This window comes from Amphibalanus amphitrite, unplaced genomic scaffold, assembly GCF_019059575.1.
Source record: "Amphibalanus amphitrite isolate SeventyFive unplaced genomic scaffold, NRLGWU_Aamphi_draft 000421F_arrow, whole genome shotgun sequence".
Taxonomy (NCBI): Eukaryota; Metazoa; Arthropoda; class Thecostraca; order Balanomorpha; family Balanidae; genus Amphibalanus; species Amphibalanus amphitrite.
The window spans coordinates 298,782-325,102 of NW_024881915.1; the positions used below are offsets into that span (position 1 = coordinate 298,782).

The 26,321-nt window shown below is 49.7% G+C and overlaps 1 protein-coding gene across 22 annotated transcripts in view; it reads right to left on the bottom strand.

Annotated features, from left to right (window-relative positions):
* The window catches only part of LOC122391084, a 46,936-nt gene that overhangs the window by 5,226 nt on the left and 15,389 nt on the right, over positions 1-26,321 (bottom strand). For 3 of the 22 annotated variants that reach the window (XM_043384661.1, XM_043384658.1, XM_043384655.1), the window contains 30 exons: positions 23,625-23,807; positions 23,208-23,351; positions 20,888-21,070; positions 20,084-20,215; positions 19,659-19,841; positions 19,227-19,358; positions 17,521-17,550; positions 16,427-16,609; positions 15,797-15,928; positions 15,057-15,059; positions 13,796-13,978; positions 13,552-13,683; positions 12,941-12,943; positions 11,843-12,034; positions 11,475-11,618; positions 11,016-11,195; positions 10,633-10,773; positions 10,292-10,474; positions 9,533-9,583; positions 9,092-9,202; positions 7,406-7,537; positions 7,002-7,181; positions 6,346-6,489; positions 5,803-5,994; positions 5,365-5,502; positions 4,743-4,961; positions 3,966-4,063; positions 3,668-3,752; positions 3,317-3,448; positions 3,000-3,182 (listed from right to left, as the gene is read on the bottom strand). In XM_043384661.1, coding sequence (XP_043240596.1) covers positions 3,000-3,182; positions 3,317-3,448; positions 3,668-3,752; positions 3,966-4,063; positions 4,743-4,961; positions 5,365-5,502; positions 5,803-5,994; positions 6,346-6,489; positions 7,002-7,181; positions 7,406-7,537; positions 9,092-9,202; positions 9,533-9,583; positions 10,292-10,474; positions 10,633-10,773; positions 11,016-11,195; positions 11,475-11,618; positions 11,843-12,034; positions 12,941-12,943; positions 13,552-13,683; positions 13,796-13,978; positions 15,057-15,059; positions 15,797-15,928; positions 16,427-16,609; positions 17,521-17,550; positions 19,227-19,358; positions 19,659-19,841; positions 20,084-20,215; positions 20,888-21,070; positions 23,208-23,351; positions 23,625-23,807 — 4,128 coding nt within the window. Of the gene's footprint in view, positions 1-474; positions 616-2,999; positions 3,183-3,316; positions 3,449-3,667; positions 3,753-3,965; positions 4,064-4,742; positions 4,962-5,364; positions 5,503-5,802; positions 5,995-6,345; positions 6,490-7,001; positions 7,182-7,405; positions 7,538-9,091; positions 9,203-9,532; positions 9,584-10,291; positions 10,475-10,632; positions 10,774-11,015; positions 11,196-11,474; positions 11,619-11,842; positions 12,035-12,940; positions 12,944-13,551; positions 13,684-13,795; positions 13,979-15,056; positions 15,060-15,796; positions 15,929-16,426; positions 16,610-17,520; positions 17,551-19,226; positions 19,359-19,658; positions 19,842-20,083; positions 20,216-20,887; positions 21,071-23,207; positions 23,352-23,624; positions 23,808-26,321 lie in introns of all 22 variants that reach the window. The other 19 variants (XM_043384663.1, XM_043384660.1, XM_043384673.1 and 16 more) reach the window with 14 other exon arrangements.

A 26,321-nucleotide genomic window follows, 5' to 3' on the forward strand; every position in this document is an offset into this window, starting at 1 on the left:
TGACTGACAGTGCCTTTCATGGACCAGTTGACGTTCACCGGGGGAGAAGGGAAGTGCGGCCCACACACACTAGGTGGCAGGCCTGTCGATAACTAGGCCAATGTTTAGTCACAGATGAGTAAATTCGTCTCAGACGAAAGGGCAGTAGTCTATGTCAAGTCCGACTTCACTGCCACCTAGTGGAGAGCGCCGCAGACTCGGGTCCGGCTGAGCTCGACTGGTGAGGTCCAGAGTTCAGGTCAGGTCAGGTCAGGTCGGAGCGGGTGTTAGACCGGCTAAGGTGCGGATAGAGAGCACAGAGAGAGCACGCCGTAGGGTGAGAGGGCGGGAGCGGCGCACGGTGGGTCCGGAGGTGTGCGCCGACCGGCCCCGTTCGCGGTCCGGCCGGTGCAGCGGGTCGCCAGGGTCACCAGTCACCAGCAGAGGACGCCACCACAGCACGACACCGACGCGCCACGGCCGCGGCGCACTCACAAAACAGCGCGCACAGAAACGGCGACACCTCCATCAGACGCTCGAGCATGGCCCGGTTAACGGTCTCAATCTCTCCGAACAGCTCTCGGCTGTCCTCGTCAAAGAGCCACTCCATCAGCTGGTCGGCCGAGCGGAGGTCGCCTGCGGGCCGGGCGGCGCCAGCGGTCACCACAGGCACGAGCTCACCGACCCGTCCGGGACAACCCGGCACCAGCCGCCGGTAGTACCTGCAGCACCCTGTATAATCTGCAGCATATGGCGATCGGAATTTAGCTGGTGTGACATTCGTAGTGTCTTCTCGCTATGTCCGTGCGAAGTTTTCGGACACAAATGCATGGATAATAAAAGAATCATCAACAATGCAATGAATTAAAAATGTGTGTGTGCATGTTGATGTCTGAGCAAGCATCATAAAAGATTTACATTGGCGAATGTGCGTAGCATACACTATTCTAAACGAGCAAGCAATGCAGCCGATATGATGTTCTCTTCAAAATTATTTAAGGAAACGTTTCAAAGCAAAACTGATACTATTTACAGCGATATTTATGCGATACTATTACAGCGATACTGTTTATTTACAGCGATATTCAAATGAACATTATGTATCTGTAATAAAAGGTATGCTGGAAAGCTCGTATGCGAATGCAAATTAGTGTCAACTGTTGCATTAGTTAATCTCAAAATTACAATAATTAAAATGAATACGTCGCCAAAGAATAACTTTAAATGCGTACCGTCGCTGATATATTAACCTTTACCTAGGTATATGGGCTTATATTTCCGACTATGTAAGACATACGGGATAAGCTTATTAATCATCAACAAGAGTTTGAAATAAAAGTGAAACATATCATAGCGAGTATCCACGCCACATGATTATGCGACAAAACTTTATCAATAAAACCTAATACTTTATTCCTATCTTAGATTTGAAGCATCTAATGGTACCCAGCAACACTTAACTATCACCTTATCGAACTGAATAATATGAAAGTAGTTCACTCAGCCCAAGCTCAGCCGAAAGAAAGCTCTACGTGGCAATAACATCAAGAGGCGAACAGCACCAAACATCATACTTTAAATTTCGCCTAACAGCACAGACGTGAATCATGTTCTTATTTCGAGCATAACTTAAAATCGTCACTTATGCCAGCATGCTTATGATGCAATACCAAAAAATGCAAACAAAACAAGCGAATGCAAATCTCAACTGAGTGGTTAACGCATGCAACAAACCAAAGCAAACCGAGGAGGTTGAATTAATCGAAAGTAAGTGTAAAAAGAAATAAACAGGCAGAGTTATGTGCGATTTAAAAGACCAAAACGCAAGCGAAACTTGCTTTGGGACGGCAAGCATAGCGCATGTATGTTCCTAATGTCTTGGCATTTGCATGAGGAAGCCGATGCCGACCAGACCAGCAGGCAGCAGCCGACATCCTAGAAAGATGGTGCAGCTTCCCACCAATATGGTGAAGGGAAAAGAAGTCTTCAAATCCCTCTGCAGCAGCTGGAACGGACTCCAAGGCTGGTGCGATCTCTAAGAGTAAGGATGCCCTCCGAAAGACGCAGTGAGAGAACAAAATAGTGTTGAAACAGCTAAGCCAGGTAACCGCAGTAAAGAGGAAGGAAGGCATCAGAATGCGGTAAGAAGGCCACCTGTTACAAAACTAGTTTATTCAAAATTGCGACACGTTTTATGAAAACCACACATCGAATAATGCAATTATTGTCTCCGCAAAAATGTCAGAAGCTTTACTCGAGCATATTAAGGCGAAAGGGCCCCAAACATAATGCGTCATTCTGCATGTCAGCTAAGGAGCCTCAATGGAAATAAAAATGGAGACCAGCAAAACACTTTTCCATTCGGTAAACAAGCTATAATTGCAGCCTGCGAAAAAAAGTAGCCGGCAGCGACAGACGACTGAAGTCATAACTCTGTTGATGAAATCGATGGTCCAACAGCATCCTTTCTGTTTAAGCTGAGAGCCGAGAATCGACGACGAAATGGCAGCTGGAAAGACGAGCCAACAACGTACAGCAACTGTATGTCGACGATACAACCAAAAGTAGAACGAGATCACGGCGGCGCCCAGTGCTGATGAAACAGGACGACACAGGAAAGAAGTGGACGCACGAAAGGAAAGAAGCGGACATGAGGAGAACAGAACATTACAAAGAAAAACAAAACAGTAAAGCTATTCACTAAAAACGAACAGAAAGAGATCAATTTTAATTGAGTCATAAAACATTATTAAACGTTCATTGACGAAAAATATCAAGTTATCACAAAAAAGAGCGTAAAACATTAGTACATTAGCACAAAAGACATCAAGACGTACAAAACATCACGTACATCCCTTGAGTAATGAATATGACGTCTCATACATTACACTCTACACTATGATTGAACTTCAGTAAATCATTGTTCCTTAATAAAATGCAAATACTTCACCGCGACGGCATTGAATGACCCTTCAAGACACGTGTGTTCCGAGTTCATCATGCTAGCCCCGGCGGCTCACCCTCGTAGATGAGCGGGTTTCCGTTCCGGAAATAGACTAGCGCCGGCAGAGTCTTGATGCCGTAGCGCTTGGCCAGCTGCGGGTCCTGGATCTTGACCATGTGGATGCCGTAGAGGTCGCACTCGTCGTCAATCGTCTCCAGCTCAGACAGCGCCACGTCGCACGCCTTGCAGTTCGGCTTGTCTGAGGAGCAGTAAAGAAAGTGGAAACGTAACAAACTATGTAAATATACGGGTAGAAGGGTAGAATATCGATTCTTGGCAGTGAACACCATCGAATCAAAGCGCAAACTATCTACCTGACTTTACAGTACTTACAGAAGAAGACGGCGAGGTACTGGGTGTCCTCCAACATCTGCTCCAGCACGCCCCGGTTCACGGTCTCGATCCTGTCCTCGGTCTTCTGCAGGACCAGCCACTGGAGCACGTCCTCCTCGGCTCGGAGGTCGCCTGTCGGACAGGGTCGGAGAGGTTAAAGACGGGACAGACCTCGGTCGGGGTGGGGTCACGGTGAGGCGAGAGTCATGTAATGTGGTAGGCGGTGCCTAGGTAGAACCGCATAAGAATTAAATCCGTTGAAGCCAGCTCAACTTGGAAGGCTTTAATGGATGTCACATTTCTATATGGATCTTTAATAGCATAGAACTGTAGAGGCAGGCTTCAGCTTACCTTCGAAGACGCTAGGCGTTTGTTTCTCGAAGTAGATAAGTGCGGGGAACTCTGTCACGCCGAACGAGTTGGCCATCTCCATATCCTGGAAAGGCACACAGTCGAGAGTTTAGCCATAAACATCCACAGAACAGGGGAAGATACCTATCAACGCATTTGAATATTTAATTAGGTATATGATCGGATGCTTTCTAACCGGAAACCCAGGAGCAGCACCCACCACGACAAAAGGCTAAAGCGCCATAAAGCTAAAGAACGTCATTCGTTCGGTCCATTTCTGCAGACTATGACCACTCACCTGTGTTTTGACGAACTTGATGCCGTGCCGGTCGGTGTCGTCATCAATGTTCTCCAGCTCCTGCAGAATGATGGCGCAGTCGGCGCACGAGTCGTTGTCTGCGGGGAACGGACCGTCAGTGAGGTGTAGGTATGTACAGCGGAGTACGGCCGGAGCAGTGGGGGCTGGTCTGGTGAGGGGGGGGGGGGGGGGTCTCGAGGAACAGGCGCAAAGACTGGGGTTACATAAAGGCACACATAGTGACATGAAAACGTCTCAGATATACACAAAACACTTTTTTTGAGAGAGATCGATCGATTGTAAAATGAAATATAATGGTTGTGTGTATCAGTGTACTGAAGTCTTCAACAATTTACAGAAAAATATACCAAAAGAAAGTGCATGAGCTCAAATCATTTCTGAAGAAGTAGGGAGATGTAAAGCAATTCATAAAATAAAGTGGGTGTTGCAAGAGGTGTGTATATCGGTAGCAAAAATAATCAGCGAAAAATATGCAAATGAGAATGTAAAATGGACTGAAAATAGAGCAGAAAAGAGAGTATTGGTATGGCGAAAAAAACTTCGTAGCATACAGGGATGAGGGGCGAATAAGCAGCTACGCCAGGCAAACACCTGAAATACCTGAAATAACGACAGGTCAACCGAATCGAACCACGCGCAGGATTACACTGCAATTCACGCGGTACCGCCCAGGAAAGGCAACGCAAAGTCAACTGAGTGGGCGGCATCAGGTGCAACTGAGGCTGGGTCAGACTCGGGTGAGGCGTGCTCATCTACCGTCAGCCTCTTCAGCGGCCGCTTCAGCTGGCTCTCCATCATCGTCTACCGGCTCACAGTCCGGAGTTTCTTCATCATCGTCATCGTCTTGGTCATCATCTGGCCCGGCGGCCGGCGCCGCCTTACGGCCGAGTTTGGCAGGAGCGGGGGATTTGTACAGAGCCGCTAGATATTTGTCCAGCTGCTGCATGTCACAGCCGTCGCAGACTGAAGCGTTCCCTAAAAGGCGCATGCACTGTAAGCTAGACAATGGACTGAAAGCTTGAACACCCATAGTCAAACGTACTAGCAGGCAGCTAGCGTCGCACGGGGAAACATGAAGTTGCGAGCATGAACGATCGACACACAAAGGCCGCACAAAATCAGTATCGGTCACATATATACACATACAAACATGTAAGTACTTTGTCCTGTACTGTCCCACCTTGGTGTTGGAAGTAGCGCAGAATCGAGGGCGAGCAAAATTGAGCATTAGTGGGTGGATCTGTTTCGTGATGTTCCGTTGTTTTATTTTATGACATAAGCCATTTACAATTAGTTCTTAGAGTGATCAAACGTCGTTGCACACTTTTCGTTACGCTCTCAGTCAATCTTCCCTGCTCATTTTTTCCCAACAACTCACAGAAGTAGACGGCGATGGCGTCCGAGATGTCGATCTGTTTCTGCAGTTCCTGGCCGGACAGTTCTTCGATCACCTCCGAGCCGGGGTTCTTCTCGACCAGCAGCCACTCCAGGATCCGCTCCTCGTTCTTCAGGTCACCTGTGGACACAGAGGAGACAAGAGAGGTTAAACATCAGAAAACGACCGGCTCCAAGCTTAGCCACGACTGTTTCAGTTCAAAAACATCCACGAGTTTTCGTTAAAATCGGTCAACACTCATTACAGCCATATTATCGTTAGCAGCTAATGTGGAATGATTCTCTTTCTAAGACGTACGGCGAAAATTTTGCGAGGCTGGGGGTATGAGACTGTAAATTTTAACAAATTAACCAGTGTAGTCGAATGGTTCAGTAAATCCCAAAGATAAGCCGAGCAGTCGAAGCTAGGCACTATATTTACCGGCGTAGATGACTGGATCGGCCTCGTCGCCGCGGAAGAGCACCACGGCAGGCAGCGCGAACACGCCGTATTGCCGCGCCAGCTCCATGTCGTCGATCTTGACGAAGTCGATGCCGGCCGCGCCCGCCTCGTCGTCAATGTGCTCCAGCTCCTGCAGCACCTTCTCACACTGCTTACAGTTCTTCTCAGTGTCTGACGGGTGAAACAATGGGGATGCGTAATCGTCACGTACGGGAGGGGCCTGACGCAGCACAGTGAATTACACAGGATACTTCAGCAGGAGAAACGCACCACAGCTTTGGCTGTTTCACTTCATTATCAAACTTTGCAGTGCGAAACTATTATAATGGTTCGTTTACCATTCAATTTAATTCCGATTTTACTACTCCATTATAATATAGAAAATGAAAATGGACTGGTAGGCACATATTAACAACCGTTGAGCAGAAATCCTGATAGGTTACAAAAAGCACCATTAGGCGTAATATAGGAGTAACTTTGAGTTGCGGTTGCGCACAGTCCATCCCTGCCCTCGGGCCTTACAGAAGAACACGGCGAAATAGTGGTCGGTTCGCTCCACCAGGCGGGCGAACATCTTGCGGTTGATCTTCTCGATCGCGTCGGTGAGCTCCATATTATCGGGGTTCGTTAGCCAGTCGAGAATTTCCTCCTCGTCGTAAAGATCACCTGCGAAGTGTGGCGGGGTGCGAGTGTGGTTTACAAAACCCAGTTGTACAACGTTTAAGAAGAGAACGTACCACATAACGGTGAGAGCCTATGTTTCGCGGACAAGCGCACACATTTATTCCTGGCAAGAAGTTATGTAGAATACTTCGTTGCCAATTTCACCTCTTGACGCGAGAACTGTGCGACAATTTTATCAGTACCTAACTATGCAACAAGGAATGTGAAACGTACGTCCAGATTAACGTCGTGTTGCTTTTACCAATATGATGTCACTAAGTTAAACACTAAATTCAATGCCAATGTAACCGAATGAAGTCAGACAAAGGCTCCGTTTGTTGAATTCTCACGAAATGTGTTGAAAAACGGATATTATGAAATAACGTCAACAAATGATAATGATAGGCGATAAGGCTGCACATGCCCGATCCCACGCAGCCACACGGAAGCAGATGCCCATACACCGGCGTCAGTGTCACATGAGCGCCGAGCGGGCTGCAGGGCGCAGCGCCTACCGTCAAACTTGATGTGCTTTCCCTTCCTGAAGTAGGCCAGGCCGGGCGGGTCGCGGAAGCCGTACTTCTTGGCCATCAGTTTGTCGTTGATTTTCACGAACCGGATTCCGTACTCGGCTGCCTCGTCATCAATCATTTCCATGTATTTGAGCACACTGGAACTCTCAGAGTTATCTACGTCTGCAATAAAGTGAGAATACAATATCAGTTCTACTGTATTTTGCTCCATGAACACTGCAAATAATGAAATAAAAGAACATCCCAAATGGAGTTCTGAGAAGATACGGAACAACAAAAAATCACTTCAAGATTGCAACAGAAATATATCATTTTAGCTTGCAATTGAAGAGCCGACCAGGTTCACACTCAACATACACTTCAAGTAGGTGAGGTGATCAACTCACAAAAATAGACGGCTAAATAGTCCTCGCTGTCGATCAGGGACAAGAGGGTAGGGCGATCAATCTCTTCAATGGAGTCGTCATCTTTCACTTTGATGGCCCAGTCTAGGACCGAATTTTCGTCCGTGAGTTCGCCTACCGGAGCAGCGGGGGGACTTATCAGGGGTGTCGGGGGAGGGGGGAGGGACACGTGCAGGGTGGCACGTGACCAGCTGGGCCCTCCCACGGGAGTCGGCGGCGCGCGTCAGCTCCCACTGATAGCCGTGGGGAAGTCGCACAACAGTGCCGTGCGACTCGGGCAGACACAGGCGAGCCGCGCAGACATAGTCGGATCCATGGCCTCGAAAGCTGCCTTAATATAGTCACCACAACAGCAGATGTTCACTCGAAACATATTAGTCTAAATGGCAAAAGTTGTCTTTAAATGACAATTATTTAAAGCAGCAGAATGATATACTCATTATTTTCTTACATTAGGGTAAAATTTATTGTGCTATGTTTCAAGTAATTCATTTCTTTTACAATGATCCTCGCTTTAATGTGTACAAGGGTAAAAAAAGAAAAGTCACAGCAAGAGAGGGTATGAAATAAAGAAGGGTAACAATGTGGGAAAGGGCTGGGGTAAAACGTGCTATGAAAATAAGTTTGAAGAATAAAATACTGCATTCAAACCTGAAATAGAATAAAGAGGGGGCACTGCATCCACCTGGTCTTGGGAGGAAAAGGATTCATATTTAGCCATCTAGAGTGACTAGACCTCGACATGATATATTCTGCAGGGGATACCAAGGAAATAGAACACGTCACGCAAACGAATATCAGCTGAGGTAACGGGACTCACTGGCTATTGAAACAAATGAGTATCGCAGCAGAAGTGTGTTAGAACAAACGAATACGACGGACAACGATGAGAAGAGACGCGGACAAGGTGTTAGGCCATCCTCAAAGACTGTAGCTAGAGCACCCAGCCTATACTGGCCAGGTCTCGAAAATTTGCCTAGAAAATCTGCGCACCCGGTCCAAAAATATCCCAGCCACCAACTGGACCAAAAGTGCGCACCGAGAGTCGAGCGCGCCGATTAGTTTGCCTTGTACCAGACGCTGGTCGCTCAGACCAGCGGCGACCCGTCTGCGCTTCCAAAGACCAATCCAAAGGTGGCCGCCCTCGTTCCCATGGCGACAACCACGCCACAACGAGAGATAGAACAGAAAGACCTCGTCTGACCGCATGCAGGAAAGCACTGCCGCGCCCTGGCTCCTCACTGCGCTCGAGGCACACACCTACACCCACAACAGGCCAAAGCGATACAAAAGTGCACGGGAAAAAATAGCAGGGAAGAGAGTAATAGACAGAACGAAGAAGAGAAGTGAGTGTGTGAGTTCCAAGAGAAGATAGAGCACAACGACAGAGAGCGAGGGTGAGCGGAGTGAGCGGCGGGCTGACTGGGGAGACGCCGGCCGCCGCCGCCGCCGTGCGCGCGCGCTGGCGCTGAGCCAGCCCGGTGCGGCGCGGCCGGCCGCCAGACGACACTGCACACCATGTACGCACGAGGGCGGCGGCGGCGGCGGCGGCGGGCGGCGCTCAGAGGCGGCGCAGCAGAGCCCAGCAGACCACGGCACAGAAGGCATGCACGCGGCCCGGAGTCGGCGGAGCACTAACACTGTTCGGTCGGCCTGACCCCTGCTTGCCTTGCCGTCTGTCCGGCGGCGGGCAGCATTGGTACGCGTTGCCGCCGTCCACCTTCATCGAGAAACACTGCTCCTTCGAGAAGGGCGCTGTGGCTGTGGTGTCGGAGTCGCCTGCAGGCACACACACCGCCCGGTCAGCGGTCTCCGGCGCCGGGCCGGGCGCGGCCACACCAACGGCGAGACTGAGACCAGCAGCTCGTGCCACCACAAGACTCCAGCGAGTCCTTGAGGCCTAGTGAAGCAGCCAAATGCCGAAAACGACACAGCCCGAGGCGAGTTACAACCGAGGATTGAGCCACCAGCGGGCCAGAGTGAGCATCGGCAGTGCTTTCCCACAATTTATCTCGACGTTAATGTTCTCTGGTTCGCGCCGAATTTTCGCAGTTATACGCGCCGGATAGCGAGTCGAATAGCGGAGAAAGAGTGAAGAGAGGTGCTTACTTTTTTGGGTCAAAACCCACTGTAGCACGGCTTCTTCTTTCTTTAGGTCACCTAGAATGTTCGGGATGGCATTGGGTCAGAGATGGGCGTGCGAAAACAGAGTTCGCTCAGGGGTCAGGAACGAAAACACGCTGGGTTACAGTGTGTCTAAAAAATAAACGGTAAACTAGCTAGACAAAAAAACAGCAAGTTGCGACTAAAACATCATCAGTTACCGGTGGTCGGATACTAAAGACGTCACAAAGGCACACACATGGTAAATGACACAGACCAACAAGGCGTTGTGTCGTGTGGTTTGCGTCAGAAACGAGCATGTTGCTGGCTGCTGCTATGCGCAGCAGCATTGATGAAGCATAGAGCCGTGAAGCCTATCCTAAAACTATCCCTGCCTTCTTTTAGGTGGAACTAGCAGGCACATAATGAACACCCGCATGCCTATCAAATGGGAATATCCAAGCAATAAGTGACAGTTAAAATCTGGCCTGACCTAAGAACGCAATGACAGATTCTTAGATGGCAGAACCCAGTAACGAAACCCTCCCCATTTAACAGCTAACTTGCCATCAGCTCAACGCCATGCACATTATACCATCCTAACAAACCAATCACTGACGACATTACTCCGGTATCCCATATCCGGTACCGGTCAGTTTTTAAAGCCCCTACAATACGCTAACCTAGTCCCTCCTCTACCGACTACAGCTTGCCCTTTGACCCCCACCCGACCCCGGGCCGGGTCATCAGACCGGCCTCCCTCACCGTTGTAGACGATCGGGACCGAGTCCTCAAAGTAGACCACCGTGGGGAACGTGTGGATGCCCAGGCTCTTGGCGAACGCCGTGTCCATGGTCTTGACGAAGTGGATGCCAGCGTCGTCGGCCTCGTCGTCAATGTTCTCCAGCTCGGCCAGAATCGCGTCACAGTTCTTACACTTGTCGTCATCTGCCGAACAGCCGCAACGTTATGATATAAACAGAGGAGCATACAGGACATTCTGTTACATGAATGGCTTAGGAACGTTCGACTAGAATATTCAAACGTCGCACAAATATTATGCATAAATATATGTCACAATAAGAAAATTATCTGGGCTTTCGTACAGAAGAAGACGACCAGGTAGTCGAGCTCGTCGACCATCTTCTGCAGCTGGGCGCCCTTGACCTCCTCGATGACGTCATCGGCGACCGTGTCCTTCATCTCCATCAGCCACTCCAGCAGCTTGTCCTCGTCCTTCAGGTCGCCTGAAAACGACAAAATAGGAGCATTAGACCGGCAGCGAAACGAGATAAAACCCGAAACTAAAGCCAAAAATGATGATAGTTATTGAGAGTTTAGATTCAATATAATATCGAAAAACAAGAACGAACACAGATTTTGCGTTAATGAATATTTTACTTCAGATAACTTACGAAAGGAAAACATGGAATCCTTCCGAAAGCGATTTTTAATTCACGCAACCCGATCCTTACGCATGTTTGTTTACCTTTGTAGAAGACCGGCTTGTCGTTGTGGAAGAAGACGATGGCCGGCCGGGTGACCTGGTACTGCTTGGCGGCCAGCGAGTCGGAGCACTTGACGAACGTGATGCCGGCCCTCTCCGTGTCGTCGTCAATGTGCTCCAGCTCTGCCAGGATCGCGTCCGCGTTCTTGTCCTTCTTCTTGTCTGAGGAGAGAAAGAGAGCGATATAACATAGCCGAATCGACATTGGCCTGGCCTGGCTCCGTCTCAGACGAGATATTTCACATCGAATCCTTAAGATCACTGGAAAAGTATAATGGTGAATAAATGTACGCAACTTTCAATGACAAATTTCGGTTGCAGAATCAGTTTGATCAAGGGAAACATTCAAATGTCAACTATCAAATCGATCACGTAGGAAAAAGTTGAATCCAAGAGCGCACGATAGCAGATGACGAACCAACTACCTCCCCTTTCACTCACAGAAGAAGGCGACAACGTCGTCACTGTCGTCGTCGATGAACTTCTTGAGCATGCGTCCGTTGACTTCCTCGATCTGGTCGGGCAGCTCCAGAGTCTTGTCGTCGGTCAGCCATTTCAGCACGGCCTCCTCGTCTGCGATCTTACCTGCAGAAAATACCACCCAGGCGTGTACACACGGTTAGATAGATGTGGTGGTGGATTTGCATTTTGCGTCGTAACGTCGTGTCTCAAGTGCTGCTGGTGCTTGAACGAGTAACCTTAAAATGATAATAAAATGTAACACTTGTTCATTGAATTCAAGCTGACAGCAATTTCCGGATATTCACACGTAATCAAACCTTTGCACTATCTGCAAACAATCCACTTACCCGGATAGGCCAGAGGGTGACCATTCTTGTACAAGACGAGCGCGGGGAACTTTTTGATGCCCGCCGAGCTCTTGGCGAAGCCTGTGTCCTCGGTGGTGACGAAGATGATGCCGTGCTCGTCGGTCTCGTCGTCAATGTTCTCCAACTCGTCCAGCAGCCGGCTGCACTGATCGCCCTTCTTGCATGGACCGCCTGAGAGCGATGGGAGGGAGCGGGAGAGGGGTGTGATGGTAGTGGACCGCAACGGAGAGAGAGAGAGAGAGAGAGAGAGAGAGAGAGAGAGAGAGAGAGAGAGAGAGAGAGAGAGAGAGAGGAGAGAGGAGAGAGAGGGGAGAGAGGGGAGAGAGAGGAGAGAGGAGAGAGGAGAGGAGAGGAGAGGAGAGAGGAGAGAGAGAGAGAGAGAGAGAGAGAGAGAGAGAGAGAGAGAGAGAGAGAGAGAGAGAGAGAGAGAGAGAGAGAGAAAGAGAGAGAGAGAGAGAGAGAGAGAGAGAGAGAGAGAGAGAGAGAGAGAGAGAGAGAGAGAGAGAGAGAGAGAGAGAGAGAGAGAGAGAGAGAGAGAGAGAGAGAGAGAGAGAGAGAGAGAGAGAGAGAGAGAGAGAGAGAGAGAGAGAGAGAGAGAGAGAGAGAGAGAGAGAGAGAGAGAGAGAGAGAGAGAGAGAGAGTGAAGATAGAATGACCTGGGTGTGGGTCGAGGGTCTATGCTAAGAGCCAAACATTTTTTAGCAAGCAATTTATGCACAATCATACAATGCCGATAGTCATTCACTTATGTAAAAAGCAAATAAAGGTTCAGCTCAAGAGTAGGAATAGAAGGCAGCATACCTGTAACAAATCATTTAATAAATGAATTAGATCATAGCACAAACCATATGGATATCGATTAAAATAAAACAACCTCATGACCGTGGGATAGAATGAAAGCAACGAAAAACAGCCGTTTAATTTTTACAAACATAATCGTTTATTTATGCAAATAGTGATCGAGCAGAGCATTAACTGAGAAAGTGGTGCGCATGCCAACTGAAATAACTCATTTGAAGCGGCTCATACGGGGAACACTGTAACACTCGCGTACTCACGACCTCCAGGAAAACCTACCGACTGAAAATCAAGTAAAAATATGGCGTTATCCAAAGTTGTTAGACACTGCATTTGTATTTGTATTACTGACCATGTATTGCATTATACAAGTGTGCGAGCGTAATACAAAAATGTGCACCAGTGCCTTGATATTCACAGATGAGTCGGTAAAAAAAAAAACATTTAACAATCAAATGTTAGAACCATGTAAAAAGTCAAATGTTAAGGATAGGCTTCGACTAGTGGAGCGGCATGTTCACATTAAAGCAATCATTCGACCTTTTTTAGCTACTTTATACAGAAAGTGACCAGAATACGTCATGACCATCACGATGAATTTCAAATAAAACTAGGCACCGTATTTGAGGTACAAATAAAAAATAAAAAAATTAACTGACCCTATTACGGAACTTATATACTTATAAGTTGCACGATTATTCTTTTACTTCAGCGTGACTTAGAATTATAGTATAAATCTTCAGTTTTAAGGTGAATACAATGTTCACTGCCTATTAGAGTTGTCCGTGATCTGGATATTAGGTATGTGAATGTTTGCAAGCGACTGACAGGACATGAGCCGTGTTTGGTAGCACGCACGCCCACCCGTGCTAGCCGTGTCGCCGACTCACTGTAGTAGACAGCGACGTAGCCGTGATCCTTGACGAGGTCGTCGAGGATCTCATCGGTGACCTCCTCGATGGTGGAAGACTCCTTCTGCTCCACCAGCCACTCCAGCACCTGGTTTTCGTCGTTCAGATCACCTGGGGGCGCGGCCAGTATCGGTCAGACGGCAACAGCTCGACATGTCATCAAAACGAGATGAGCGAGTGTGTTTCATTTACCGGATAAATGCCCATACTGCACACCACTGACCTTCATAGATGCTGGGGATCTGGTTCTCGAAGTAGACCAGCGTCGGTAGCTCCTCGATGCCGTACTCCTTGGCTTCCTCGTCGTTGTCGATCTTGACGAAGACGATGCCGTGCTTGTCGCACTCGTCGTCGATGTTCTCCAGCTCGACCAGCGTGTTCAGGTCCTGCTTGTCATCCTTGTCGTCTGAAGAACAGCGGCGACTAATCAGCACACTATCTTATTCCGCTGGTAATTTGAGACGTTCGGGGTTATATAATACTGAACGAGGCCGGTGTAAATAAATTTTCAAGACCGAGGTCCTTACTGAATTTTTGAACGAGGCCGAAGGCCGAGTTCAAAAATCAGTAAGGACTGAGGTCTTGAAAATTTATCACCGGCCGAGTTTGGTATGTATTTTACTGTATGCCAACGATAAAATAATTGTCTAGACCGAAGCTCTTAGCCGTTTTTTGAACGAGGCCATCCCAAAATGTTGACTTGGTAATTCGTTTTTGACCGTGGTCAACTTGCTTACACCAGTTATTACCACACCCCTCTGGCTAATGTATTTGAATAGGCCAGGCATACAGTAACACAAGAAAAGGTGCTACTCTCAAAATGTTTTTTTTCTTTTTACACATAACTTTCTTTTTATCTACAGCCCTGCGTTTCAACAGCAGATATGACAACATTAATGTCCCAAAAATATGACCGAAGCGGTACACAACAATTGCAACGAACGATAGAGAAATGCAGTTTATTATAATAAAAACTGGGTATAACAATTGGGGTTCCACCACTGCAAACAGGGAGCGATATCAATCGTGCTTCATGGATGACCCACATAATTGAGATGGTTGCAGATCGAAAACAAAATCCATACAAAGCACTTTTATTCGATCCTGAAAAATTATAAAGTATACATTAAAATATCGGTCATGAAAGAACATAAGGAAGGTAAGAAAGGAAATAAGTAAGAGGAAGGGGAAAAAGTGTAGCTGCCTTCGGGTATTCAAAAATGTATTCCAAACTTATTTTAATAAATAATAAAGGACGCAAACGGAAGGTGAAATCTAACTACGAAACAAATATTGCACTCAGCAATGGTCCTGATATCTAAATAACCAATATGTTGACGCAAAACGCCACTTTAGTTTTCTTTCTTTTTATAACAGAAAAGCGGGAAACAAAGTTCACACAACCATGCATGCAACTCTATTATACTTCTTTTGATAAGAGAGGGCAATCTCGAAAGCTAGTACTCACGAACAAACTAACTTACCCCCTGAAAATCAGAAGGCCAGATGATAAGGTTAGACGCCGGACCATTAGCAGAATAACACATTTCAGTGTACGTACGTGTAGTGTAGTGTTATCTCATGAGATGTGGCATGCATCCAAGATATAGTAGCACCAATAATGCATACTTGTAGACAATATTTCCCCTAGTGCTTGATTAACAATCGTTGTCCATGCATTGATATTGCAACTAAGAAACAAACATACATATCATATGCATTCATATTTGTTAAACATGACGCTAAGGCGCCACGATACCCATTTACGAGTGATCAAATTGGCAATCAAGGGTTCTAGAGTATGTATGTGACCAACAGTGTGGACACAAAGAACTAGCAGGCTACCGGAAGCTGGTTCAACTGCATTCACGTACACATTTGTAACCTTGAATAGGTTTTCATGCAGCTACCTGAAACCAAATGTTCTCTGCTACCTCAAACGTGAAAGGATATGAGTCATGATGCTGTGTAAAAATCAGTCAATCGTTCTGTTGTCGTCTACTAAGAATGGCGAAACACACATCGTTTCTGCTAACTATGCGTGACTAGACTGGGAGAAAGGAGACACCTGAGACCACACCGGTAGATATACGAGCGCATTCAGTCACCATGACAAGACGTGGCCTAACCAAACGACAGAGCGGCTAAAAGAATGGAGACTAGGGACCCGGTTTCCATCCCGCCTCCAAGACCAGTATACGCGGAGCGGGCGGCGGGTACTCACAGAATACGGCCGCCACGTAGGGGTTCCTCTCGATGATCTTGTCCAGCATCTCGTCCGTCACGTCCTCGATCTCGTCCGAGGAGACCTGGCGCACCAGCCAGGCCAGCACCTCCTCCTCGTTCATCAGGTCACCTGTGCATCATCAGTTTCGTCAGGTCCAGGGGTGGAGTCTGTCAGGTCACCGGGTCTCAGGATTCGCCAGGGTAGACTTATCGAGTTATAATAGCGGATCTATCAGGATATTTGGTCACTATGGATGGTGAGCAAGTCAGGTCATCAATGTCAGAAGAGCAGACTAGTGCCAGCTGTTGAGCAGTTTGGGTCACCGAAACACATACGAGAAAAACAAAACAGACACCAGAGGTCTTCCCCTCTGATGGATGGCCATCGCCCCAATTGTTTACCATCTGGGAGTGTTTATGGTACCAAGGGCGGGCCTGCTTGCATATTCCGACTAAACTGTTACTCCCGACGAAGCAATAGAACATACAGATGAAACAAAACAAATTAGAAAACTTCGGCATCTTCGGCCCATCGATTGCCTCGTCTGACGGACATAACATCCGAGACAAAACATTGCATCATCGACAGAGCTCAGCAGCTATGGTCACCGCTAAGCTCAGTGCTCACCGTCATAGATGCTGGGGATCTCGTTCTCGAAGTAGACCAGTGTCGGCAGCTGCTCGATGCCGTATTCGATCGCCTCCTCCGTGTTGTCGATCTTAACGAAGACGATGCCGTGCTCGTCACACTCGTCGTCGATGTTCTCCAGCTCGACCAGCACCTTCTGCGACTTCTTCTGGCCCTTGTCATCTAGGGGACGGGCGAACGGTGAGGGGGCTGGTGTGGGCAGGGGTGCGCGGAGAGGGGCAGGCAGGGAGGGTCGCACGGATGGTGGAACTCGGCGGCGCAATGGAACGGTGCCAATAAAGCAAATCGTAGCTCCTTGTAACATGCAATCAGCTGCAGCTCTTTAGCGGATACTGCTCAAAGGTTCCCAGTGAGCACCTCGAGTACATGCTGAGTCATGAACCCCTCACTGAATATTTCGTGTTTTTTTATAGCTCAATCGTTTCCAGGCGGTGACAATTATGCGCAGAATGGCTTTTTCCGTTGTGAGTGAATGGCTTGTTTTATCCATCATTATTACTTTTCCACCTTCCTGCATAAAGGCGACTTAACTATGTTCTCAAACATTTCATGCATGCTTACTACTTGTGTCGACCTACGGAATCGGGAAAACAAATATTTGAGTCAGAACGACGTGGCACTGCAACTGCGCACACCTGTTTTATTAAGCTGACTATCGGGTAAAAGCCGGTAAATAAAGATAAACTTGTGTATAAAGAAAGAAAAATCACGGATAGAGGCCTAAAGACACACTCATTTTAACGTCGAAACCCTAAGAACAACTTACATGCGGATCTTCTCAACAAAATACTCTAAAAGGTCTTCGAAGGAATGTCTTGTCATGCAAAATCAAGCGACTACTGAATAAAAATGCAGCTGATTTTCGACATTAAAACTGAGATTGACGCATGCGCACTGTCGCCGTGCCCATGGGAACTAAAAAGGACGGTGAGGTACGGAGCGCTGCTGTAAGCTGTTCCACACGTGTGTGTCTGGTCCTGTGCTGATGGAATGGGGGTGGGAGTGGGGAGGGACCGAGATGTCCCGATTCGGACCTACGGGGACAGCGCTGGGAATGACTCGGCGGTACTTACAGAACAGTACAGTCACATCATCGTGTTCCGCTGGAAACAGACGACGGACGTAACGGACCACCGAGGACGCACACAGACAGACACACAGATACTGGGGGAGACAGAACGCCAGTCGGGCAGACAGGGAGAGGGACAGACGGATGGACGGGCGGCCGGTGGAAGGGTGAAGATGACAGACGAACAGGCAGACAGACAGACCGGACAGACTCAGAGAGACAGATAAGTGGCAAATAAACTACCGTGCTCTGCCATAAAATTACATTCAGCTCCAACCAATAAGAGAGCACAAGAGTCACATTTCCATTCTTATTTCACCCCATACGTTTTATAGGACGATGATCACCGCTCTTCGATGCATTATCGTAAAGTAACGTGCTTAAACGAGATACTACATTTGACAATCATATACATCGTGAACTCACAAGCTTTCTACTACATTTGAAGATGCCGCTCAAAACAAGCACAACTGATGCAGGCATATACTTAACACGCTCTTAACTGAGACATTCTATCGCCGTGACTTACGCATTCCTGACAGCCGCATTTAGGAAAATGGGTTTCCTTCGTGAAAGACCAATGAGATGACGTCCGAGCATAGTTATTTTGAGAAAACACAGTAATGCATACTCGAAATGAATGCAAGTACTATAACCTCGAAACATCATCAAATCATAATCCCTCTGCGCGCAAATGACATTGTGACTCGATTGTTTTACCAAACATGCGTGGTTTTCATAACAGTTCTACTCCCCATGAATGCTGCACATTTCGACGATCATCAAACTAAATGTCTTTCGATGAACTCTATCAAACAAAGATGTCACAATTCAACTCTTTATAGCATGGCTCTCGGCCTGAGTTCAGACGCAGACGGAACCGATCCTTCCCGCCTACCAGAATCCCTCCAAGAACCGTAGTCAGCTGTGGATTTAGTAGCTGCGAATGACGCATGAATAGCCCCGGCGACCGGCCCTGACTTCCTGGCCCGGTCGGTAAAACCCAGATAAATTGTGGCACAGCTGACGCTTTCATACCACTACCGTGTTTACAGCACAACCAAACCTAACAATAATGAAACGAATACTATCGTCTGGGTAGTCCCACGAAGAAAAACTTGGACATCGGACTTTGAGCGAAGTTCGTGTCGATTTGCTTGTTGTCGGCGGCGAACTGGGCCAGCCCGGGCCGCCAGCAGGGGATCTGAACCGGGCTCAAACTCTGAGCCTGACTGGCCGGGAGACGGCACACCTGACGGTATAACTGTGACGCAGAGGCCGTGTATGCGTGTGTGAACCGACGACTGGGTGGGGTCAGCAGAGTCTGAGCCGCATCGGAACTTGTGGTCCGACCTGACTCGAACCAGACCCGGCTGTGTTTAAGAGTAGACCTGACCCAGTCCCGAGTTCCTTACGTTTAGATAGGGTTAGCCTCTCTAGGGATATTCACTGCACCCTATCTCCGATCAGCCACATTGAGAATGGATTGATCGACGACAATTATTCACCTGAAGTGTTCTTGGCTCTGCTGATTGGTGTCCCACAATAATCCAAAAATAAGGCCACGATGCGATAAAGTCCTTTGTGTAGATGAAGCGACAAAGCGATGGTGTGGCCTGACCGTGTGTTTTTCTCTGCCTGAAAGCTGCAGCTTTCTACTGTGTTTGGGTATCCAGCCCCCGCCCAGCCCTGTCTGTCGGAGATACGTACAGAACAGAGCGGCCAGGTGTCCGGTGCCGTCAATCAGCTTGTCGAGCATCTCGTCGGTGACGTCCTCGATCATCTCGTTCTCGACCTGGTCCAGCAGCCAGGCCAGCACCTCCTCCTCCTTCATCAGGTCACCTGTTGGTCATCCGGCGCTGGCAGTCACTACCACGGTCCTAGGTCACCTACGCAATCGGCAAAAAAACGAATGGTGCATTAGCACTTCATCACACGGTATCGCCAACACCAAACCTTCATATTCTAGAGAGCAAATTTATTTTGAAATGCCCAAAAAATTACGTTAAGCATAGCAAAAAGACGTAAAGATGCAAGTCTTCAGAGCCCTGAGGTGGTCTCCATTGTTATTACTCCCACATATGCCTTCCATCACACACATAACCTGTCGTGGGTAAAAAAGACCGCGTTCTGCGAACGCACCATCGTAGACGCTGGGCACGCCGTCCTCGAAGTAGACCAGTGTCGGCGTCTCCTCGATGCCGTACTCCTTCGCCTCGTCGTCGTTGTCGATCTTGACGAAGACGATCCGGTTCTTGTCGCACTCGTCGTCAATGTTCTCCAGCTCGACCAGCACGCGCTGCGACTTCTTGTCGTTCTCATCGTCTGAAACGGGAACAGTATAGAGACATTGCAAAGGATGAAGGGAAATAATTTCTAGTACAAAATATCTGTTGTTCAACCAAATGCACTAAAAAAACTAACCATAAGCAGTCCTCGATTTCATTGCAATTACTTTCCGCATTGTGGTAGTATTCTTGCCGAAAACTGCGGCATTGCAAAGTATTTTCGATATATGATTAAACGCAGCGCTAATACACTATGAGAGAGGTAAACTCGTTACTCACAGAAGAGGACGGCCACATGGCTCTCCTCCTTGATGAGTTTGTCCAGCATCTCGTCCGTCACGTCCTCGATCTCGTCCGACTCGAGCTGGTGGATCAGCCAGGCTAGTACCTCGTCCTCATCGGTGAGGTCACCTGGGAGGTCACGTGACAGGGGTCAGGTCACTAGAGAGGTCATAGTTCTGATGCTTTCCGTGAGATTTCATATTTTAGCCAGACCTTCTGACAGGTCACAGTCGAGTCAGGTCATCTGATGTCACTGTGCTGTAGAGATGCGTACTACAAGACATATAAACAATTAAACAGCATGCCTACGTCGCTGGCACCTCACGGGGTCCATCAATCGAACCTTGGTCCCATATCCAAACTAAACAAAGGCCCCGCTCATAACCAGCCCTCCAGGCTATCGGCCGCACATGAATGTCAACCGTCGATTATTGGGACTGTTATAATCACCGCACATGAGGAGTCGAAGATGTCAACAATCGATTAAAATTGGGACTATTGTAATCATACCTACATTATACATACAACCCTCCCACCTGGGTTTAACGACATTGATAGTCTAATCAAATAATCACACATGAGAGACAACTAGGCAGGCGTGTTTGTTCGCTCTAGATAAACTAAGGAGATGCATATTTGTATACAAAGTAAACAATCATGTAACACAAATAGCTCGATGATTTCATTGGGCTAAACCTAACGCATTACTGCGCGAAAGAAAACTAAGCGAGCTGCTTCTTTGCGCGAGCTGCTTCTTTGCACGATTCAAAGCATTCATACCCAAGAGAAGCATAGTCTCACCATCGTAGATGTTTGGGATCTCCTTCTCGAAGTAGACGAGCGTGGGGAACTCCTCGATGCCGTAGGACCTGGCCGCGTCCTCGTCATCTGTCTTGACGAAGTGGATGCCGCGGTCGTCGCACTCGTCGTCGATGTTCTCCAGCTCGGCCAGCGCCGCCTCCGAGTCCTCGTCGTCCTCCTGGTCTATGGACGAGGACGGGGGAAGGGATTAGGGTCACCAATGGAAGTCCAAGAAGAGGGATTTCACATGCCTCCTGATTGATAAGTGAGGAGAGATTGCAGCAACATGATGAATCCGGTAACGAATGGGAGGGAAAACGGGCTTTAGTGAGCTTCATCGTGCTTAGTTTGCCACACGCAAGGCCGTATCCGACCCTTCACCTTCCGTGGCTCCTTCGCTAGCGGTTTTCCGGAGAGCCAATCACTTGAAAAGGACCACACAAATTATTTATGCAATGACGTCCTAACACGGATGTATCTGCCGACTGCCCAATTTGATTGCAACTAAATATGTAGACTAGTGACTAGTTAATTCGGTCAATATTTGGCCAACTGTAAAAACTGCTAAATGACCGCGCCTCAGCAGAGAGAAGTCGACCACCCGTCGTGCCGGGCACCCATTCGCCGTTTGCGGGGCAGCGGTCCGTGTTTACACACCTCCCCAGGAGCGTGACACCGCCGCGCTCGCTCCGAGAGCGTCCCGCTGCTCTCACTGTAAGCAGCCGGCGCCCGGGCGCACCTGGCCGAGAATATACCGGCGCCGGTCCCAGTGGAGACCGGGAGTATACAGAGAGCAGGCGATCCGTCGTCGGCCGCCGCCACTAGACGGCCGGCCAGACACACAGACGCGGCCGTCATCACAGCTCCGTCATCGTGCCGCCGTCATAAGCCCGTCAGCTGCACCGGTCGGGAGGGGTTAGTGAGAGGTGGTGGTGAGCTGAATCGTAACCGTCTGGGGTGATTGAAAGAGATGCGTCTTCTTCTGGAGTACGCATCGGATAACTTTTGGTGATATAACCAAGAATCTTTTAACAGGTATCTATACACATTAAGAATAATCGCTTTACACAAACAGTAATTTTTATGATTTTGCGACAATTTTTCATACAAAATCATTACGATACGTCAGCGAGGATAGACAGGAATTTCTCAATGTGTCGCCGAGGAAATCAGTGTTTTCAGCGGGCGTGTCGGTGCCAAACAGCCATCAGATGACCTCGTGAAAAGTTCGGCGTTGACCTTATCTCAGTGGGCACTTCACAGAAACAGCCACGGCCCCACAGTGAACCTCCATTATCTGTCAGAAATCGAGCTGTCGACTGGCAGGCAGACAACCCCACCGCCCGACAGTGGCGTCCCACCAACCACCAGCAGGTGACAGCTCCTGACGGTCCCACCGGCCGTCAGCTATGGAAGTTCGGAGCCCTACTAACCGTCAGGGTGACAGGCCGTTTCGACTCGGAGCGCCCAACTTAGAACGCCAACGCCTTGTGACGTCTCTCAACTTCGCGGTGGCATCGTTTGCGTGAGAACAATAGCCTGTCCTGTGCTGCTCCCTGGGAGTCTCGAGTCTCGAACTGACCTACCCCACGTGACGCGCGACAGCTCCTGGTGGCCCGAGGTGCGGCGCACCCCGCGACGGAAACTGGGCGCGGCCACCACACCCAGCGGCGATACGCCCCTCGGCGACCTCCGGCGATGGGAGAGGCCGGTCTCTCATCAGGTGCGGCCGTCTGGCGTGATCATCGCGCCACTGGAGCCACCGTGGCCGGGTGGGGTGACACCGCCGCGCCGGCACCACGCCGATAGCGGCTGACACGGCCGGAATGTGACTGCTGTCACGGCGCCGCCGGCTCCTCTCACCGGGCGCCGCGCCACCCCCGGAGACGAACCGGAAGTCGGTGGGTTCCGGCGCCACTCCGACGTGCCGTGCGCAACGGGGTGTGGGCCGCGGCACAGACAGGGTGGAGTAGCCCGAGCTTGCATGAATGGCTTCGGATCGGCGAAAATATGACTGACTTCAATGGCTAAAACCAAAACGCCGCGCATCAATGATCCTGCTTCAAAGCTCAGAAGCTCATGGAAGGGAACAGGAAAACAAACCAGGTCGACGGCTCAGCATAGCTGGCCTGGAGCTATAGGCTATTTTCCTCTTTTATAATTTACATTGCCTAAGAAATGTAATAATCCTAAAGAAAAAGATAAAACACGTCCCTCAAACTACGCAAAAGAGAAATAAAACAACCAGATCAAAACCACGCCCACCTTTTCCTCTTGCAGTTCCCCTCACAAACCGTCCCCTCCCCCACTGAACACTCACAGAAGAGGACGGCCAGGTAGTCGACCGAGTCGATCATGGCCTCCAGCATGGTCTCGCTGACGTCCTCGATCTCGTCGTCGTCGTCTCCGGTGGACTTGTTCTGCACCAGCCAGTCCAGCACGTCCTCCTCCTTCGTCAGGTCGCCTGAGGGCACAGCGGGGTGATGGAAGGTTAGAGACAACACCTCTCAGGAGCGGCTAAATCAGGCCAGCTTGAGGATCGAATGTCCCGTCAGTGTATATATATCTAGAATGTTTCAAGTCCATCTCGGTTCGGAGACAAAAACTAAGCTGCAAGTCCGGGTCTGCTCCACCCATTCCCTTCATCATTCACCATGGCTCTTCCACAGCCCTTCACTCAACACCCTGACTCGTCAATCCCCGCACTCCCCCTCCCCAGTCGCCAGCCGACACGTACCGTCGTAAACGATGGGAATCCGGTTCCGGTAGTAGACGAGCGTCGGCAGCGAGTCCAGAGAGTACTCGTCGGCCAGCGCCTCGTCGTTGATCTTGACGAACGCGATGCCCAGCTGGTCGGCCTCGTCGTCAATGTTCTCCAGCTCCTTCAGCGCGCGCTCGCACTTACGGCAGCTCGACTTGTCTGTAATATGGCCCCGGGAAGGGTTACGGGTGCTCTAAGAGGAGGGCTCGGACGGCCAGGTCGGGTACAGGGATGGAAAAGTCTCGCGTTGGTGGAGGTCTCGGAGAGGGGGGCGTCGAGTTTGCAGCAGCGGGGCTGAGTGGGGTGGGGGCATTGCAGCCGGGTCATCGAGATGAGGTGGCTATTTTAGTAACTGGGTTGGTAAGGTGAGACTGTCTGTAAAAATGGATGCAGCGGGTGAGAGGGAGCGTTTTGAGCAAACGGCTATATTGAAGCGTCATCGGTAGCATTCTCGACAATAATGAATGAGCTCAGTGGACACTGGACAGCGATTGCTTTATGGATCGCGGCATCGTTGGATGGGAGTGAAGCTCTGGTGACCTGTACCCATCGAAATACCAGTGGCCCTATACCAGACAGTCTGAAGCTGTAGCTGACTCTGCCGTGTCAAAACCATAATTTGACACACTCCAGGGTTACGCGTGGGGGCAGCGGGAGTGGCGGCATGCCGACCCCGTAACATGATACTGAGGCGGCCGGCCAGCCTACACTGGCCGGTCCGGAGCCGGCCGCGGGCGGGGCGCAGCCAGGAACGCGGCAGCGCTGACGGCAGCACCGGTGTATTTACAGCAGTGCAGCGCTGGCACCGCAGGCCGCCCTCCTCTGTACTCAGCCTTGTCCGGCCGAAATACTTCGTGCCCTGGGGACAATTTACAGGCCTGGCCACGCCTCGGCAGACGGCAGCAGCGCCGGACTGTCCTCTGTCGCGCGGAGTTAGCGCTCCAGCTCTGAGCCAAGACAGGTAGAGTCTTGGAGGGGATGAGGTACAGACTTGACCCTGCAGTACCGGCAGACCGCGACAGCCTGCAGAGGTCATGGTGCTCCACGGCACGCCGTCAAGTTTCCCACTCGCTCCTCCCCACCAGTATACGTGGCGACCGCTGCGGAGGTCGCCGTCGGACGGTCGGCAGGACCGATTTGGCCGTCGGCCGCCGTCGCCACGCGGGCCCAGACAACCGGACGGACATAGCCGGCGCGCTTACAGCCGTCACTGTCGGGCAGGCGCGCCGCACGCAGCGCTGACGCCCGCCGGGCGCGCCTGCAGGCGGCGGCGCATAGTTCAGCAGCAGACACGGCGGCCGAGAGACTATCAGAGGTGGAGTGGAGGGACGAGCAGCGTGCTATCACCGGCTCGCCACCAATCACCAAACTCTGAGCTCGCACGTCAGGTACATATGTACAGTGGATCTTATTAGGATCTCCAGACGTAACTAGATGGCGTTGAGCCTTAGTCGAGTCCATGTCAAATTCAAGGAGAGGTCACTAGCGAGCTGGGCCCGATGGGGAGGTGGGCGGGGAGGGGGGGGGGGGGCGGTTGGCGAGGTCACGGTGCGGGTGACCTGTCAAACAGCCCCGGCGCGGTGGGGCACTGCCGTAGGCAAATGGCGCACTCCAGTGTTGTTCCATATCGCGGTGGTGGGCCGGGCGGCCGGTTAGCTTGGCAGCTTGGAAGGAAAGGATAATGAGGCATGGTTTTGCTGTGGCCGGTTCACCTGCTGTTACTTATGATGCACCCAGAGTAATGCAAATGTGGCGTTGATAATGCAGCTGGCAATTGAATGCTAGCGAATGCTCCGAGCGCCTAGCTATAAGGATTAAGATTATTTATGTCTCCTGAAATTTTCATTGAATATAATTCAAGCACTAGAGAGATCGTATTCGTTCGCCAGTTTTTTGACCGGCTGGCGTTTCTTGCGTAGAGCGCCCTTGGGCAAATATTTAGGCATAACGCAGGTGATTTTTTTTTCTGGTAAGACGCCTTTAGGGTCAAATCAAGCAGTGGCGGCGGAACACCTTTAATGAAGTGGGGGCACTGCCGACTTTTGGTCCCATTCTTTCCATGCAACGCCCATAGGGCTAATGTTAAAATGCCAAAATCAAACGGGGGCACGGTGCCCCGATGCCCCCCTCCCCACCCCACCATGCCTCATTATCCGCATGAAATCAAGTCGCTAAGAGACGATGAGGAAAAGTGGACGAACGCCACATTTCTGTGCATGAAGTCTCCAGTTAAATAAAGCTAAAAGTTATTTTACGTGTAAGCTAAAAAAAACAATAAGATCAGTTAATAAAAATATTTGACCCGAAATTAACTTCTGTTTTGTCTGACCATGATTGCATGTATGACCCCGGTCCAGCCTGGTTCAACTCGGCCCAACCTGGTTCGGCTCCCCCTTTTTTAATATAAATTTGGCCCGAACCTTTTGAATGAAAGGAATCACAAGGACTGAGTCCCCGCTAAGCTGAGCTTGTTAAGCGTTGAAACCTGCCATCTACCCTCCGATCAAGCAATTCCTGGTCTATTGCAGACTATGGTTTTGAGGTTTAGTCTATGGCAAAGTGGTCTGTGGTTTAGAGTCCAAATTTTAACGTGCGCACATAGCCACGCACGGCCAGTCCCCTCGCTGACTTCGCCTGGCAGCGGCCTGCCACCAACCACAACCATACCCGTCA